The 19,435-nt window shown below is 39.8% G+C and overlaps 1 protein-coding gene across 3 annotated transcripts; it reads left to right on the top strand.

Annotated features, from left to right (window-relative positions):
* The first annotated feature begins 1,137 nt into the window (after positions 1–1,137).
* LOC125879859 (transcription factor 20-like) lies at positions 1,138–13,442 on the top strand. Of its 3 annotated transcripts, none has more exons than XR_007447985.1 (7): positions 1,138–1,492; positions 3,273–5,260; positions 6,968–7,061; positions 7,293–7,342; positions 10,121–10,189; positions 10,299–10,399; positions 13,387–13,442. XR_007447985.1 is itself a non-coding variant. In XM_049561966.1 (6 exons), the coding sequence occupies exons 2-5, from the start codon at positions 3,275–3,277 to the stop codon at positions 10,160–10,162; spliced, it is 2,172 nt and encodes a 723-aa protein (XP_049417923.1). In that variant the 5' UTR covers positions 1,138–1,492; positions 3,273–3,274; the 3' UTR covers positions 10,163–10,189; positions 10,299–13,292. The 3 variants fall into 3 exon arrangements, 1 of the variants encoding a protein (XP_049417923.1); XR_007447984.1 differs by lacking the exon at positions 13,387–13,442 and adding an exon at positions 10,489–13,292; XM_049561966.1 differs by lacking the exon at positions 13,387–13,442 and having other exon boundaries at positions 10,299–13,292.
* Positions 13,443–19,435: the final 5,993 nt, after the last annotated feature.

A 19,435-nucleotide genomic window follows, 5' to 3' on the forward strand; every position in this document is an offset into this window, starting at 1 on the left:
CTTGCTGATCTGAATACTTCTTCCACTGCTGCTCAATACAAAGCTACAAAATGTCTCATTCAATAAGCAGAATAAGCATCAGTCACAGATATTGGTATTCTGTATTTAAACTTAATCTATATTTATGTTTCTTGTCTATGCACAAAAACACCAAAGCAAACTTCTTGTTTGTGAAAACCTACTTGGCAATAAACCAGATTCTTATTCAGGTTTTTACTGCAGAATGTGTACTTCTGGTACTTTAGGTGTGCTTTGTTGATCACACTTCTGGACTTTTTAAATGCAGGACTTTTACCTGTTGTGAAGTATTTTTACATGTGACTGAACATTATTAGCTGATCTGTCTCATCTTAAACTAGACTTCTGCTTTATTTTAAGTAGGCATAACTTACTTTAGTTTTTGATTTCATTCCAACAGGCATCATAATGCGCTGACTTTTCATTAGAAAAAAATTTAAATTTTTTTTTAACTACATCCCCAAAATAATGATTCATACATGCCCTATTTTAAAGAGATGTTGTCTGCATCCGTATGTCATGGCATATTGGATTTGATCTGTAAATCATGTATAATGAGAGAAGGTCTACATGCCTCCTCAGAAATAGCCTACCTAATTGTAAATGTGTCCTTCAAACATATTCAAAAATACTTCCCTGCCAATCACTACATGCAGAAAGTAAATTAAATTAAATGTTCTGTCTGATGAATATTGGAAACAGTCGATTTGTCTGTGATCATATCTTTAATGACCTTTCATTGCCATGGGAAAAATGTGGTGTTGGGTTTATTCGAAAACCCTGTAAAAGAAGACATATTTTTGACAATAATGTTGGAAAAATGAATAAATAAAGAAAGTAATCAATATACATTAATATTAAAAAACAATAGTTATTAAAAATATAAATATCATTATTAATAAAAATCATACGCCTAAATGCAAATTCAGCGATGAAAAAACGTATTTTATTGTTCTCTAGAAGAATGCTGAGCAATATTTGAAACGTTTTAATTTGACTAAAAAGGCTTTAGAAACGCTTAAAATTCGTGTGTTTTGTATTATTTTTTTTGTCTACGGTGATAAACCGCTGGCTTTTGTCTTTTACTTTGAAAGCCCCCTGTTCTCTTCCGGTGTCATCCTGGTTGTTTCGGAGTGACTTGACGCTGAAGAAAGATGGTCTCCATGATGACAACTTTAAAATACCAACAGTAGCCAGAGGGTTGAAACTGCCTGCTAACATTTATTTAACAAAAATGTTTATGTGTCGTTATCACGTCGAGTGTCGGCACCGTTTTGAATTAGCTTAGCAGGCTAACGCTAGCTAGCCAGCTAGCATGAAGTCGCCGCTTTTGTTTACATCCAGTCCTGATGACGGGCCCGGAGAGGTGTGTTAGCTAAACCCAGCTACACGACTTGTTTGAGGGTGAAGTGTCCTCCTAAAGCCCGCTCTGTCAGGACCGGGGTCGTCTATCGGAACTGCTGCCACCTCAGGGGTAAGACCATCACTAGTTGGACACTTTAAAACACTGAACACTTATTGTGAGTTACATCTACATTACATGTCATTATTTATAGGCGGGTTATATTACCTTTTACAATACTCATGAACGGGCCTACCTGTTAACATGGGATGTGAGGAGGCTCAGGTAAGGAGATGTTCTGCTCCTCATTCTTAACAGCATATGAAATATAACATATAAAATGCAGATATATATATAAATAAACACGAAATAATAGTCTAGTATCTGCAAACTAAATCCAATCCAGTGTGTGTTTTTGTTGAATTTTGCCTTCATATTACAGCTGCACAGGACACTGAGACTTAAGTAACATTATTAAATCAGTTAAAATAGGCAGGGTTGCTCTGCTTTAAAAGAATAAAACCTGCAGCTCAGGGTTTTCTCAACTGATTTCTCATAATGTTTTTGTAGTGTGCTGTAATGTGTAGTAAATACAGCACACTTAATATAATAATGATGATGAATATAGCAGAGGAGAGTCAGTGTGGACAGGAGGCAGCTTCTCTTCATCTCCAGTGTTATCTAAAGAAACTGAAGTTCACGTGGAAGGGCTGCAGCCACAAATTATTTTTAATATCAATCAATCTGCCAATTATTTGTAAGATTAATCAATTACTTATATAGTATATGAAATCTCCAAAAAATGTGGGAAAAATACTTGAGCTTCAACAGTTAGTTGTCAACCAATAAAATAAATCGCCAACTAATCTGATAGTCGATTAATCGATACGAGAAATTTTATAGGAAGAAAAAGTCCAAATATTCTGATTCCAGACTCATACATGTGGATATTTTATGGTTTCGACACCTCTCTGTGACAGTAAACTGAAAATCTTTGGATTGTGGCTAATCGATTAATTGAGAAAATAATCAACAGATTGGTCAACAATGAAAATTATCATTAGATTAAGCCCTAAAAAATGCATCAAAACTTTCCAGAGCCAACGTCCCAAGGTAATGTTTTTAAATTTTGTGTTTTGTAAAAAAAAAAAAAAACAAGGACATTCAGTTTATTGTAAATTATGACAAGTTAAATCAGCAAATTCTGTCATTTAAGAAGGCAAAAGAAAAGAATGATTGGCATTTTTTTTTTTTTACATTTTTGCTTCATGATGAATGACTGAACAACTCAGCAGTCATTAAAAAAGCTGTAGATCATTGTGTGTGAACAACTAGCCTAAATGATTAACTGACTAATTGCTTCAGCTCAGTCAGGTGGTGCTTTAACCAACTGCAGCGCCTGAGAGTCCTGGTTCACCTGAAAAATATCACTGAAATAGATTTAAAACAAATCCAAATAACATGGCATAATCTCTTTTGGTTGGTGTGCTGTACAGCTGTAACAGTGGATTATTCAATTAGTCAATCAACTGGGAAAATAACTGGCTGTTGTTTCAAGCTAATATATGAGAAAAAAAAAATAGTCAAACATTCTCTGGTTTCATTTTCACAGATGAGAAGATTTTCTGCTTTAATTGTCATAATTTACTGTAACTTTAGAATCTTGAGGGGTTTTTGACTTTAGTTTGAACTAAACAAGAAATCTGAACATGAACAATAATGAAAATCCAGCGGCTCCTTCAGGAGCCATAAAAGGCTTGATACAACTTTGTTCCACACATGCAGTAATACTCTCTAACACCTGTAAACAGACCCTGGTGTGTGAAATTGGTTGAGTCCTTGTGGTAAGAAACAGATTTTGAAAAATCTACATCTTAATGATGTTTTGTTTTTTTGTTTTTGTTTTTTGCAGTGATGGAAGTGTCGCCTCAGGATCCATCTCTAATGGCTATGGACCTGTCAAAGGGCTACTCAGTCAACCCACTGACCCGCAGCCATACTGAAGCCATGGACCTGGCAAAGAAACCCGAGTGGTACCACAGACGCCCGCCGAGCTGCAGCACAGAGATCAGCTCCCCATTTCGATCCAGAGCCTCGTTCTCCTACAACTCTCAGCTGCATCCTGAGCAGGGTGCACCTGTCCACTGCAGAGACATGGAGCAGAGCCCTGAGGCATTAGGCAACTACATGAATTCCACGCTAGCTCCGGGGCTCGATCTGTATCGTGATGGAGTTCACGGTAACCTGTGGCATCAGGGTTTCTACGGGCCTGACCAACCTGGCGGTGCAGTTCCTGAAAGCAGCGGCGGGGAGGAGAGTGACAGTGGCTCTGATGTAATTTTCCTTGTCTCTTCCGCTAAGGAGCCACTCTTATGCAGTTCTTTCATCCAAGACAGTGTGAGGCACATAGTGGAACCCCTGTCCCCAGCTGTGTCCCTGTCCTCACTGGATGAAGGGAGAGGTTGCTATCACCTACCTCAGCCTATGAGCTCACCCAGTCCTGACAGCTCATATTCAGAAGACTCCTCAGATAGCTCAGTTGACATTCCTATACATCACACCAGACCTGTAGTCCTCCTGTCAGACCTAAGTGCTGTTTACGGCAACGCTGCAGAATCTCCAGTTGATATTTCAAGCGATGACAGTGATGTTATTGAAGTTTCGATTACCAATGAAAAGAAGAAAAGCGACACCTTTCCTTGTAAGAAAAGTGCTTCTTGTAAGAAGAGTCTGGTGAGAGAAACTCCTCCTCAGAGCGAGGATGAAAAAGCTCCAACCAGAGAAGTTCGGCGAAGTACCCGAATCAGAAAACCCGTTTCTGAAACGCCTTTGTTTACCTGCAGTGCATCTCGCCACAGTTTGAGGAGACGAGCTAAAAACAGCGCCGTTGGTATTTATAATGAAAGTGGTGATTCTGAAGACCTGATTGAATATGCGACGAGGTTGTTCAGCTCAGACGCAGAAGAAGCAGCCTCGCAGCCAAATGTGTCACAAAGAGTGAGCAGTAATTCAGAGGAGTCTGATGTTGATGCTCGGACGGACAGGAAGTCACCGCAGAGAGAGTCGCACGAGGAGCAGCAGCCTCGCCGCAAAGTGTCACGCACGAAAAGCATAAATCATAAACGAAAGAAGCCCCTCCCCCTTTGTAAAACTAAAAGGTTAAGAACTAAACAGAAACAAAACTGCAGAATCGAACCAGAGGAGCAAGAAAGGAAAACAATAAAAAAAACAGTTGCAAGACGGAAGAAAAAAGTGCGTTCGCAGACTGGACCTTCTGCTCTGTTTCCCTCCAGGGAGCCAGAAATCAAACTTAAATATGCAAAAATAAAAGAGGAAAAAAAGGACAAGAAATTGGGGAGTTTTTGCCCTTTTGTTCACATGGAGAAGAGGATGTGCACTGTGGTCAACTATCAGGAGGAGGAGGCGACAGTCAGGAGCAGCAAAGGAGGACGGCAGCAGACCGCCACAGCCTCTGTGTCTGGCTTTGTTCCCCACACGTCCTGTTTCCAGCTGGGTCGGTTCAGTTCGGAAAGCAGGTCTCAGGCCATGCTGTTGTGCTGCCTGTGCGGTCAGACGGCCAACGCTGTGGGCCTCGGGGACCTTCATGGCCCGTACCATCCCACTGGTCCTTCTCTGGACTGCAGGACTGAGCCCAAAGAGGAGGAACATTTACTTGTCAATAAACATTCAGTAAACTCCTCAGGCGATGGGTGTGATGGTTATGACTGCTCTGCCGTCAAAGGTTTGCCTGAGAGCAACAACCACTCTCTCCCAAAGGTGCCTCTTCATCTGGACGAGTGCTGGATTCATGAGGACTGCGGCATCTGGTCGGCTGGTGTCTTCCTGGTCAGAGGGAAGCTGTATGGGTTAGAGGAGGCAGCCCGGCTCGCACAAGAAACAGTGAGTGACACAGACCAACATCTTTTTAAACAAAATTATGAGGATCAGCTGTCTGTGGTCTCATGTCATGATTATGTATGTGTGATTGCTTTTACAAGATTCTGTCAAAATAATGTTGAGCAGAAAATTAGTTGTTCAAGTTCTGGCTTTATGTGTGCTAAGAGTTCTTGTCTGATGTAATAGCAGTTTATATATTTTATATGTGATTTTGCATAAAAAATACAGTATGTATCAATGTAAATTAATTAATACTGTAATATTTCTAAGGCTCCAAACTGGCCATTAAAAGATCCCTTCAAATGCACTTTCCACGTAAGTGATGGTGGACAAAATCCACAGTCCTACAAAAGTTTAACCTGCAGTCTGAAACCGTGAAATCAAGCACTATGGGCTGCAACCAGTGATTATTTTCATTATTGGTTATTCGAGACGTCTATGAAATTACCAAAAGTTGTAGAAAAATCCCCAGCACAACTTAAAGCCCAAGGTGAGGTCTTTGTTTTGTCTTGTTTTGTCGTGTTTTGTCTGATCGAAGGTTCGAAATCCCATATTCTTTAATTTACAATAAAAGCAGCAAAGCCCCAGAAAATGTGTAGCACTACTGCACTGTTTTTGCTTGAAAAACGACTAAGACAATGAATTCGTCTTGTCTCGTCGTCCTCCGCTTATCCGGGTCCGGGTCGCAGGGGCAGCAGCCTCAGCAAAGAAGCCCAGACAGTCCTCTCCCCAGCCACCTCTGTCAGCTCTTCCGAGGGAACTCCGAGGCGTTCCCAGGCCAGCCGGGCGATGTAATCCCTCCAGCGTGTTCTGGGGCGGCCCCGAGGTCTCCTGCCGGTTGGACATGCCCGAAATACCTCCCAAGGGAGGCGTCCGGGAGGCATCCTTACCAGATGCCCGAACCACCTCAACTGGCTCCTCTCGATGTAGAGGAGCAGCGGCTCTACTCTGAGTCCCTCCCGGATGTCTGAGCTCCTCACCCTATCTCTAAGGCTGAGCCCAGCCACCCTGCAGAGGAAACTCATTTCGGCCGCTTGTACTCGTGATCTCATTCTTTCGGTCACTACCCAAAGCTCGTGACCATAGGCGAGGGTTGGAACGTAGATCGACCGGTAAATCGAGAGCTTCGCTTTCTGGCTAAGCTCCCTCTTGACCACAACGGACCGGTTAAGCGTCCGCATCACTGCTGACGCAATGAATTGATTATCATAATAGTTGATTATTTTTACTGGCCTTGGGCTAATCAGTTAGCCGTCTAATTGTTTTAGCTGTAAAGTGGATATTTTTTTCAAAGGTACAGCCTTTTGTTAAAACTGGAAGAGTCCCCTTTTGAATTACAATCCTCACACTGCAGGCCAGACAGAAGACAAAGTGGGAATTTAATTTCAAACAAAAAAGACAATCAATTTAAAGGAAGCCATCGTGATCTGAAGTATTAGGTGCATTTTTACTCAAAATGAGGAGTAAATGTGTGTGGAGGATCTTTTCCCAAGCACAGTGGACTGAAGGAATAATTTTAGCAACCATTAACTATTTAAATGTACATATGAGCATATTACGAATGTATTAAAATAGACTGAATATAATGTATGTACTTGCGTTAAATGTGCAGATTTTTGTCTGATGTTATGTTTGAATATCAGTTTCTAATACATTTTTTTACATGATTCTGCATTCTGCATATTGTGATAAAGTGTGTCTTCTTTTCAGATGTGCTCATTGTGCCAACAAACAGGTGCAATAATGGGATGTTTCCAGAAGGGCTGTCCCAGAAATTATCACTACAGATGTGCCATTCAGTCAGGTACAGTATGACATATGTCAGAAAAGTGTATCAGCTATAAAGGGACATATCAGAAGGTCGTTAGTAAATATGCTCAGAAGATATTATCACATGGTTTTCTAAAAATGATGAGAGATTAAGTCTCCCGTGCTTTACTAACTTGTGTGCTGTTCTCACTTCTGCTGATGTGATGAATCTCAGAAGGTGTGAAAGCTGATTTTGTGCATTTGTGTGTGTGTGGTTTTTTTTTAGGCTGTGTCTTAAATGAGGAGAACTTCTCAATTAGATGTTCAGAGCACAAGGTGAGTTTTGACCTTGTTAGTGAGAAAAGAGCTTTCAAGTGTGTAGGTTCAAAGTCTTTGAGTTTATAAAGTGTGAGGAGCTGCATGGCCTCTAGGGGTCACTAGTGTTTTATTGAGGCTGTTGTACTGTTTCCAGGTACTTTCTTCTCCTCTACACATGAAATGTTAGTGTACGAATGTATTACTGTGTATGTAAACGGTACAACATAGACGGTGTCAAGTGAGCTCAGAAAGTGCACGATGTGATCTTTAAGAGAAAACCCCGGAATGGCAATATGGATATTATATGGAGATTATATGGAAGGATGGATATTATATATGATGTACTATGGACAAAGAATTGCTGTAAACTGTGTCTTACGGAGATTTGCCTTTCCAAATAAAAAGAAAATTTCAACAACAAAAAAAAGAAAGTGCACCATGTGGCCAAAAATATGTGGATATCTTGGTCTGTTTGGTCTGGTCAGGGCCTTAGTCAGACCTCCTAAATCTTAATACATATAATGCCCTAAAAAAAATAAAACACACCAACATCTGGCTAAGATCCCACTCTGAATTTGTGACATTTGTCTTATTGACAAGGGTTTTGGCACAGAAATGTATTATTCTGTAAAAATAGATTTTGAATTTGCAAAAACTAAACTACAAAATTGATCCAAACCACAGTAAGTGAACACAGTAATATGTGGCCTGTAGATGCCGCCAACACATTTACTGCACTCTGATACCATATGTGTATATCTATATACACATATATAGATATGTGTATATCTATATACACATATATAGATATGTGTATATCTGTATATGTTTGTATGTTTACATTAGAGCTGCAATGATTGATGAGCGGTCGATTGACAGAAAATTAATAATATTAATAATAATAATAATCAAATGCTCGCTTTAGTAAACAAAAAAGTTTTAAGCAAAAAAGCCAAATATTTGCTGGGTTCCTGCTTCTTATCATACATGGCAATAAACTGAATAGCTTTGGATTTCTGAACTGTAGGTCTGATACTTACATTTTATCGTCAAAACAATGAATTGAGAAAATGAGCAAATTATTCAATAAAGAACTTCATCGTTACTTGACGCCTTGTGAATACTATGGGTGCAGTCGTAAATCCAATCCAACATGCTACACTTAGAGAGCACTGTTGGTTGAAGAAACAGAGGGTTATTTATTATTTCTACATGAATTAACGAATGGTTAAGTTAATCACTCCTCATTCACATTCATTCACTCTGCTGCTCTGAGAGTGCAGTGCTCTGAATAAGAGTTCCTTCCAACAAGGCTCCACATTTACAGACAGTCCAGTTTGTGCCAGAGTGTGCTGTGGAACTGGGAGCGAGTATTTATGAATGCACCCAATATCTGTATTTATGTATGCATTATATCTGTACAGGTATATGTATATAGATAGATAAATCCCTACAGCCAGCCTTTTCTAGCAGTTTTTGACTCAAGTGGCATTCATGTTATTTGATGTGGTTTCAAATTGTAAATTAATTCATCATGTCGATTCTAATATCAATATTAATATTGGAGAAACACCTAGCAAAACAGAGATTCATTTAATTTTTATAAGCCACTGTACAAACTTTAGTTAAAATGCACCGGACAGCAGAAAGACATCTGTGTTTCGCCTTTTTATTCAGTGATTATCCCGAGCCAGTCTGCAGTGTTTTTAGCTATAATGATGTAGATTGTATGGCATTTATCAGGGTTTCTCACATTTCATTTATTTGTGGCGACCCCCATAATTAAAACATCCACCACCACAAACAGATTTTCTATTTTTGGAGCAGGACCGTTCATTAGGAGTGCTTTTGGAATATATAAACCGTGCGGTTACAACATTACACTGTCGGAGCGCAGAGATGGAGCAGCAGAATACTAGACGCATTGAAAATGAAACTTAAAGGGAAATTTCGGTTTATTTCAACCCGTCTCCTATCGTCCTAAATTTGTTTCAAGTGACTAGTGACATAAAAATAATAGTTAGCATGTTAGCCATTAGCCTAGATACAGCCGGGGCGCATAGTAGCGTCAGACCTGTTAAAACGTAAGTGAACGGGCATACCTTCAAGTGCAAAGTTAGTCCACTAAACAAGCTTTTTTTCCACAAAGACCGCCTCATATCGTTAGGATAAATGTCAGAGAACATATAGAAAACGACATGTAAACGTGTTGTCTTACCTTACCGGTGTGGTGCCATGTTTGTTTACCCCTTTAGCTCTGCCTTCCAAAGCACGGCCGAAATATGGCGAGAACAAGCAGCGATCTCATACGTTTGCATTCACTCACAGCAGCTGCTCCTCTTATGCATCGATCTGATCAGATCAGCTCTGAACAGCTCGACAGATCAATTATCCACCCCGTGATTCATAAACTGCTGCTGAGGAAAAAAGGACTCATGGAGAGGTCCATTTACGCTGCATTCACAGACCTACAAAAACCTCTGAATTTAGAGAACAGACACAGAATTATACAAAAAGGGACACACAGGTATTTAAAAGAAAAACAAAGTTTGCTGTCACTGCCCAGAGAATTTTGCCTGTGTTTTTTTTTTTTTTTTTAAATTGTTGATTAATTATCAAACTAGTTTGCGATTAATGTAGATGATAACTAGTCAATTAATTTTTGCAGCTCAAATATACACAGATAAACAGATCTGCTTGTTTTGTGTTTTCTGATAATCATCACATGTTATGCTTTGGAAAATGATTTTTGGTGAGGTTATTTATTTGTGTTTGTTATGTGTTTGTATTCAACAGAACAAACCCTTAACAAGTGTATCCAGACAACACAAGAGATGACCTGAAAGACATTCGGGGGCACTGGAGGTACGTAATATTTAGTTAGGATGATTAGGATGATGGATAAATGTGTAAGAATATAATTAGTTTATACCAAAAGATACATTTCTTCATCATTAGTGCCTTTTTTTCCCAGAATGATCCACAGATCTCCTCAGGGTGTGACGTGATCTGCCTGATTTCACCTCTGCTGTTTTATAACACTAATTAAAGCTCGAGCAGAAGGAAAACCTTCTGGTAAGACTTCACTTGACGTCAAAGACAGATCAACCAGGGGCCACTTTAGGACTTTTATAAGATGTGTTTTTTTTCTGTCTCTTTAACAGACAGTGACAACAATTGGACAAAATGGTGTGTATGTGTGTTTGTGCGTGTGAATGAATATTTATTCTTCGTAAAGATCCACACTTTGACTAGCCACGTCACAAATACAGTTTATTATTTGAACATGATAATTATATTAGAGTTTAAATGAGCTTTATTGATTTGTTGTATAGAATATGATATCTTTATATAAGGTCACTTCTTTTCTTTCTACAGTTTTTGTACTACTTTTTTTTTTTTATTACTGTTAGTTCTTCATCACATAACAAAACCTAATTTATTTCCATCGTGCTGCATGCTCAGTTGTTGCTACAATGCACTTTATAGTATGATTTTATTCCTTCTGCTGTTATTTATGTCTATTTGAAGACTTTGTTCTTCCATTTTTTACTAATAATATTTAATGTAAAGCTGCACTAAGCAAGATTTATATATAAAATTATGGAATTCCTGTTAAAATCTACAGTAAGGCTGCAACAGAGAACATCCCGTCCCCTCTAACTGAGACCACAAACTGTACATTCACCATATTTTAAGCACATTTATTTCTGGTGTTAGGTGTCGATGCTTCTACTGCTCGGAGGATGTGGAAATGTAAGACCGACAAACGGAACACGATGTCTCATAACAGCAGGGAGAGTTTGGTCCAGAAAAAGATGCGTTCAGTGTTTAGTCTCTTATTGTTATGTTACGGGATAGTGTCAAGTGAAAGGGTCAGTTCAGTGAAATCACAAAAAGGACTTACCGTAAAGATTGGTGAGGTTGTTTGACAGATAATTAATAAACGACAATTTTAGTTGTGAATTTATTGATTGTTAGATTTTCCAAAAACAAATAATAATTCCAGCTCTCTGTATTATATAATTGTGAGTAGAATATGTAGGGGGTGTATGTAGACACAAATCAAACTGTGTTGACTGTCACTTTGGGTACTTTGGAACAACAGTTCCCATAATGTTTGGGCTTCGGGGGATGTAAACAGGAAGTACAGTGTCGTCATTGACTGAGTGAGTTAGCTGACAAAAGGGTCATTTTTGTAGCCTGTATTTATTTACATTTTTGGCAAATTAGCCCCATGAAAATAATGCCAAATTGGCTATTAGCACTCCCTGTTTGCAATGTACCCATGGATGTACAGACCACTATCACTGGATTACTTTGATACTGAAGAAAACCTGAAAACGGGCCAATTCTCAGACTCAGAGTTCTGGAGTTAAAAGGAGCAGCTTTTTGTTTCTAAGCATAGGTCCCATTTTTTTAGGGTACATTTGCTAACACACTTGGCAGATTAGCTCAATGAACAGAATACTATTGCTGGATTACTTTGATAGACCACACTGGCACTGCATCATCAACAAGGCCACGCCCACTTTTAGGGTAAAGAAACATACTATCACATCAGAAGAGAAACAGGAAACACCAGTAAAGCTGCTGAATAAAGGGTTAACCAAGGCTTTCACACTGAAATTAGAGGCACATAAGATGTGATTATTCAGAGTGGTAAATCACTACATCAGTAAATTGTGCTGGTGATAGGTACTGCCGAAGGATCGCTAATGTTAGCTTAAGTGAGAGGCTGCTTATGTAGAGTCACGCAGATTAGTATCAGACTGTTCTCTTAAATCTCAGACGAGATGAAACAGTTGGCTATTAACAGGTTGGCTGTCGTCTAACGGCACCTGGTGATCCAATTCAAATATGTAGAGATTAGAGTTCGGCTCAGGCTGCATATCCCTGTCCGATCCCGACACAGCTAATACTGACACTGTTGTTGTTACTATGGTTACAGCTTGCCTATATACCATTATTACACAGATGGCACCTTGTAAATGACCGTCAAAGTGTACACACGTCTCACACACACACACACACACATTACGCAATGTCATCAGCAGTTACAAATAATAAAATTTAAGTCTTAATATTGGCGTACGTCAACTCCTTATCTCCTCTCTTGAACTGTAACCGCTGTTTACTGAACTATTTACATAATTCGACCATCGTGGTGTATTTGGAGTCCACTGTAGATAGCTACAGCGCAGTCCCCCTCCCCTTTATTTAGAGCACAAATGTCTTGTGTTTATTTGAACTTTGATCAGTTTTCCAGGAACACCTGATTAATAAAGGTATCGTGTACACTCAGGTTCAGGCAAGGTCATGAAACAATTAGTAGACATGTCTATAAAACAAAGGCAAGTAAAAATTAGAGTCTTTAAACAGAGGTCAAATTGCATTTACATCTATTTAATCTTCAGTTTTCTGTCTCCCAGAAAGGAGCATGGCCTTGTTTGCGAGATACCTTTATGTGCTGGTCTGGTCTATACCGAAAAAATTAAATAAAATTGTAAAAAATGTGATAATTCTCAGTCAAGTTTTGGAGTTATAAGAGTGTCTTTGTTTTCTAAGCAGATTTATAGACCTTTATTCAACCAATTGTAAGAGATAGTGAAAATTCTCCACGCTGAGGTTTGTGGATTATCATCGGCCAATAAAACTGAGCACAGAACATGATAAAGTGCCACAGGAATGAGTTGTAAAATATGATTGTGTGATTTGGCTGAAATGACCCTTTTAATATATTTAAATTGCTGTGTAGAGCTGAAGTTGCCTAGTGCAGCTTTAATAATCCATCTGTGTGTGAGCTCTTGTATTTCAGTTCCCATGATGTGACAGATGACAAACATTCAAGTGTTAATTGTTTAAAAACAGAGGCTTTTAAGTTTATTGTCAGTTTGCTTTCATGCCTGCACTTTTTTATTATTTGAGGAATAAAAAAAGATAATTAATGTTATTTAATAAAAGTCTATAAAACTGAACCACTTGTCTTTCTCTCTCTTGAAATGAACAAGTAGATTGAGAAGCACTGATTTATGCAGCTTGTTTTGTGAATGTTTTTGCAGAAATTGGGCTCCACAATCGTTATTGCTGCTCCTACACAGGAACAAGATGTTCTTGCTGCAAGAAGTGAAGTATGTCTGAGTTTTGGCAAGTTGCCAAATAACTGAAGGGGGTTTATTCTCAAACTTTATATCCTTGTTTTTCTAAACAAGTGAAAATATCTGCAAAGTCTGTGATTACAGCACTTGCTTTCAAGTGGATATTCAAATCAAGTAAGATCACAAAAGTGCAGCAGTTTTCTTGTTATTCAATGATTGATTGAAGCTCTTCTTGACTGATAGCACAGACTGTGCGTAAAGATAGATAGACTAAGCATATCCACTTCCTACCACTGTACAAAAAAAGAAGGCAGAATATCCCAGATATAGCCGCTGCCATCTTGCGCTGGTGACGTCACTTGGATCGCAGCAGCAATCAGGAGGTAGCGCCATGGTATCAAGTTCTCACCCAATTGTGAGCACACCAATAGGCACACAAAGCTGCCAATCATGATGTCACATCCCCTTTTCATAGCATCAAATAACTAATTAAAACTTATCATTAAAAACTACCTAAAATGACAGAAACCATTGCTGGGAAAAATTTTATTTGACATCCATTTTGACTTTTTATTTTGGCCTCTGTCCCACCTACTAATATTGAGGGGGTGGGGTTTATGACCTTTACTGCAGCCAGCCACCGGGAGGCGATCAAGATGATCTGTCATGTTGTTCATCTTTATGTACAGCCACTGACTGATACAGCTTGTTTTTGGTGTTAATGGAAGAATATAACACATTAAGAAGTCTGAGTTTTGTTTTCAAAGTCTCATATTGAATATTTTCAAATATGGATGTACTGCACCATTGTTTTTTTCTCAGGATGACCAGGGTTATTTAAAAAAGAAAAAAATTAAATAAAACTTAAATTAAACGCCCAGTTCTTTTACTAGCCAGGTGTAGCTACACATTTTGACAAACAAAGGCCTGTCTCAATTAGACGTCTGGTCTGGTTGCCAAGCAGTTCACTTTTTTATAAGTTCTTTGAATGTATAGAACCAGATTGTTGGCTACCCATGTGAGCTAACGTTAGTTAGCTGTATAGATCACAACATACAAATATGAATGTTTGAATTTTGTCAGTATATACATGCTACACATCGTTAGCTTGGTTAAATTCTTCACCAATCAATCATTAAGTTCCCTTTACAGAAACCATGAGCAGCAAAGATGAATTCCGATTGACCAGCATGGTAAACAAGAGGGAAGAAGAAAGTGGCGACTCCCTTTTTCTGATTAACTTTTAAACAAGTAATATTCAAACTAGTTCACTACAAAAAAAGTAGCTGAGATAAACAATTTGATCATATTTTGCCATCTTTGCTGAGCAACAGTTTTAAAAGGAATTAAAGGCCTGTCCCAAATATAAGCCTGTTGAATTCTGTGATTTAAGCAAATAATAGCCTGGGCTACTAATTGGAGTTTTATGGTATATATTTATGTAGATAATCGCCATCCATCACAATTTTAAAATGTACATGTGGACGTTTATAATGATAATTAAAAAAAACCCTGATAAAATGCATCTTATTAAACTTTTCAAGGTCTCAAATAGGATAGCTCATGATAGTAATCCAATTAATGAGTCATATCTGTGAGTCTCTTAGTGTAACTAACATGAACAGCCTCAAAACCATTCAATAAAACAAATGAAAACTTATAAACTGCACTAATAAACATCTGCTTTTCTTACTCTTTCTTTGTTCTTCGTCAAACTTTCACACTGAGCTTTTTGCTTTTTGAGTCACTTGGACAGAAATAGTCTCAACATGTGCGTCGTAGTGATAAAATCTATCTGAGGAAGCATTTCACAGCTCATCATTATCAGGCTGCGGTGTTGACCTGTGGCGGCACAAGGAAAGTGTTTCTCACCTTGTTGCACTCAGAATAGACTCGCTGCTCTCACCTGCTGAAATAGCCTGAGACTGTGAGAGCATATGGGCACTGTTACCATGGCATCTTTTTAATGCGGTGTTGCTGGTGTGTGTGTGTGTGTGTCGCTCCAGCTGAAGATAAAAGATCAAAATAAGCATTTTATTAAAAGGAGGGTGAGCTTGCACTTACTAGGGCCAGTCTTTCTGAGGAATCAGAACAGGAAATGTATTAAAACTGGGGTTAGATGTTAATAAATATTCATATAATCTGACATGCATTTAACATGCTAAACTGACATGGTAAACAGCATATTGACACACGGACGTAATCTTTTAGCAGTAATAGCTGCCTGGGTTTATGTTGAAATGCACACATGCGTATATAACATCACTACAGCTGCAAATGAAGCTTCTCGTTTTTATTTCTCCTCTTATATTGCCTTTCTTCCCCTTTTTATTGTCTTCCTCCCCTTCACCATTTTCCTTATCTTTCTTCTGTTCAGTCCTCAATGTCTGTCTCTTTACCTTCACCATCCATCGCTCAGGCTGCAGGCTTATCTCTGCTCTTAGAACTGACAGGATCACAATCCTCCTCGCTATCTCTGCAGCACAGATCTGCTGCTTTAGCAGGCGCTTCGGCACAAAATACAGCTGATGATTTTATGCTCCTTCATACTTCTACTCCGCTACATCTCAGAGGGAAATATTGTATATTGTACTCCACTACATTTGTCTTACAGCTTTAGTTACAGTAACGTTAATCCAGAAATATCAGATATAATAATAAAACACTGACAGGGGACATTTTACGGCACAGTGAGTACTTTTCCTTTTCACACTCACTACTTAAGTAAGGTTTTGAGTAAAGGACCTTTACTTGTAGTGGAGTATTTTCACAGTGTGACATTAGTACTTTTATCTAAGTTAAGGTTCTGAGTACTTCTACCACCACTGACTGAAACTGAAACAACATGCAAATAACTTTTTGTTTTCAGCTGTGAGCCATGCTTTGTTGCATTATATAAAACCATCAGCAGAACAGAAGGAACATGCAGTGTCTTGGGAACATTCAGTTCATGTTGTTGATCAAATTCTGCTTCATGTTGGTAAGCTCACAGAGAGCATCATGATTTATGGCCTCATGCTGTGTCAGCAGAGAAAATCGTCTCAGCAGCACAAACACAGAGTCAGGTTTGCTACCATATTATTGCCAGCAGTGGAAGAAGTAATCAGATGTTTCAGCTGAGTAAAAGTAGTACCACCACCACAGTGTGGAAATACTCTGTTCATGTATTTAAATTTTTACCAAAGTGTTAGCATCTAAATATATAACAGTAAAGTACTCATTATGCAGAATGTCCAACTTTACAATAATTTATATGATCAGATGCCCGGACCACCTCAACTGACCTCTTTCGATGTGAAGGTGCAGTGGCTCTACTCCCAGCTCCCTCGAGATGTCTGAGCTCTTCACCCTATCTCTAAGGCTGAGCACAGCCACGCCACAGAGGAAACGCATTTCTGCCGCTTATAACTGCGATCTCATTCTTTCAGTCACTACTCAGAGCACATGACCATAGGTGAGGGTTGGGACGTAGATGGACCAGTAAATCAAAAGCTGCCTTCCAGCTCAGCTCCCTCTTCACCAGGATGGTCCAGTACAGCTCCAGCATCACTGCAGAAGCCGTGCCAAGCTACCGATCCATCTCATGCTCCCTTCTACCCTCAATCGTGAACAAAACCTGGACATACTCCCTCACTTGAGACAGTAACTCTCCCCCCAACCTGGAGGGGGCAAACCACCGGTTTCCTTCAAAGAACCATGGCCTCAGATTTGGAGGTGCCGACTCTCACCCCGACCTCTTCACACTCGGCTGCAAACTGAACAGAACCACATCATCTGCAAAAAGCAGAGATGCAATTCTGAGGTCCCCAAACTGGACCCCTTCCTCCCCCCGGCTGCGCCTCAAGATCCTGTCCATGAATATCACAAACAGGATCGGTGATAAGGGACAGCCCTGGCAGAGGCCAACACCCACCAAGAGTGTGTTTGACTTTATGCAGAGTATGCGGACACTGCTCTCACTTTGGTCATACACCATTCACCTTCGCTACATGTTTGGGTTTACCAGATTCTGTCTGTCAGCATCCCCCGCTATCTCATCCAATTCACCACCAGGTGAGTGTCCTGAGTGTTCAAGACATGCAGCAGCAGATCTGATGAAATGACCACAAAGTCGATCATTGATCTTTGGCCTAGAGTGTTCTGGTACCAAGTACACATATGAACCTTCCTGTGCTCGAACAAGGTGTTTGTTATGGCCCATCCATGACTCGCACAGAAGTCCAATAACAAAAAATCCCCGGGGTTCAGGTCAGGCAGGCTGTTCCTCCCAATCAGCCCCCTCCAGGTTATTCCATCATTGCCTATTGTGATTGAAGTCTCCCAGAAGAATTATGGAATCCCCCACTGGCACCCCTTCCAGGACATGACCCAGAGACTCTATACTGCTACTCGATGCGTATGCACAAAAAACAGTCGGAGACCTTCTCTCAGCGACCCGCAGTCCCATCGAGGCAACGCTCTCGTTCTCTGGGGAGAATGCAACACAGCAGCGCAAAGCCGGGGGCTCGTGAGTATTACCACACCAGCCTGGGCAAGAACCAGTACTTTGCATGGAGGGTAGCACAACTATATCTAGTTGGTACCGCTTAACCTCCCGCACCAGCTCCTTCCCCACCAGAGAGGCGACATTCCACGTCCCCAGAGCCAGTCCGTGATGCCAGGGATCAGCATGCTCGGGGCCCCGCTGTCCCTGCAGGTGGTGGGCCCACAGGGCAACGGCTCTATGTTATTTTTTTGGACTGGGCGTGAGCGGGCCCCATGGCTCCTTCCACAGCTCAGCGATATACCCAGTTCGGGTTAGCAGTTCTCCTTCTCTGCTGAGCACAGCCTAAGACAAGCCCTGCTTTCCCTTCCTGAGATGTCTAACGGTTTGCCAGAGCTTCCTTGAGGCCAGATGGAGAGATGGGTCTCTATGGAGAAGGACTAATGATGTATTATTATAGATTGAACTACCCAGCAGCAGTGTATAATGTAATGAAAATTAGCTCCACCTTCACCAACTGCAAAATTTAAGTCATGAACACATTAAGTCATCAATTATCATAATCCAGTAATATGTATTAATTTAAAATGGGCCACTCTGCATGATGAGTACTTTTACTTTTGGTCCTATAAGTTTATTTTGATGCTAATACTTTTGTACTTTCAGTTACAATTTTAAATGCAGGACTTTACTTGCAACAGAGTTTTTTTTACAGTATAGTATTATATTTTACTCATGTAAGCGTCTGAGTACTTCTTGTGCTGCTGAACATCAGTCACAAAAACAGAGCAGCTGAACATTGGTTGTATTTACTCTCCCCTCGGCCTTCTTGCTGGTGGTGAATATGTAAACACGGTGGTGGGAGAAACACTGAGATCAGTGAGTGCAGCTGTAATTGCTATGCTGAACATGCAGTGATGCTCAGCTGCACTTAGCTGTTTTCCTCCCCTCAGTTTCTTTATATCTGAGCAGACTTGAGTTTATTTGTCGGGCTAACATTGGAAAGACAATTTCATTTTCCTCTCTGGTATAAGTCTGTAAAAACACGTGTGATGTCCACGTCTGCAGTCAGTTGGAATTTTTTTACTTGGCTGCATAAGAGGAGATGATGTATAGATATATTTTTTAACTGTAACATTAAATCAGATCAGCACCTCGGTGGGTGTGTTATGTAATTCAGCTTCCAGCAAGGTTTTGGAGGCAGACGCTGCTCATTACAGCCGAGCCAGAAACATGCCTCAGTGGTTTTACAGCTTCATGGGGCATTGTGAGTTTATTGGGGCATAATTATGTGACCGACTTACAGTGAAGCTCAAAGTAATGCGCAAAATGATCCGAATCTGATCTTGTAGTCTGTTGTCACTGTGTTCTCTGTGAAAAGGCTGAAGCAGGCATGTATATCTTGATAAGAGCTGATGTCTTGGCTTTAAATCTGCAGTTTGATCAATTAAAATGAGTTGGCATTAAATATTATCAGGAAAATGTACGTGATTATTTAAACTAAAAGTACTCAATGCAGAAACATGTTCC

Source organism: Epinephelus fuscoguttatus, linkage group LG19, assembly GCF_011397635.1.
Source record: "Epinephelus fuscoguttatus linkage group LG19, E.fuscoguttatus.final_Chr_v1".
Taxonomy (NCBI): Eukaryota; Metazoa; Chordata; class Actinopteri; order Perciformes; family Serranidae; genus Epinephelus; species Epinephelus fuscoguttatus.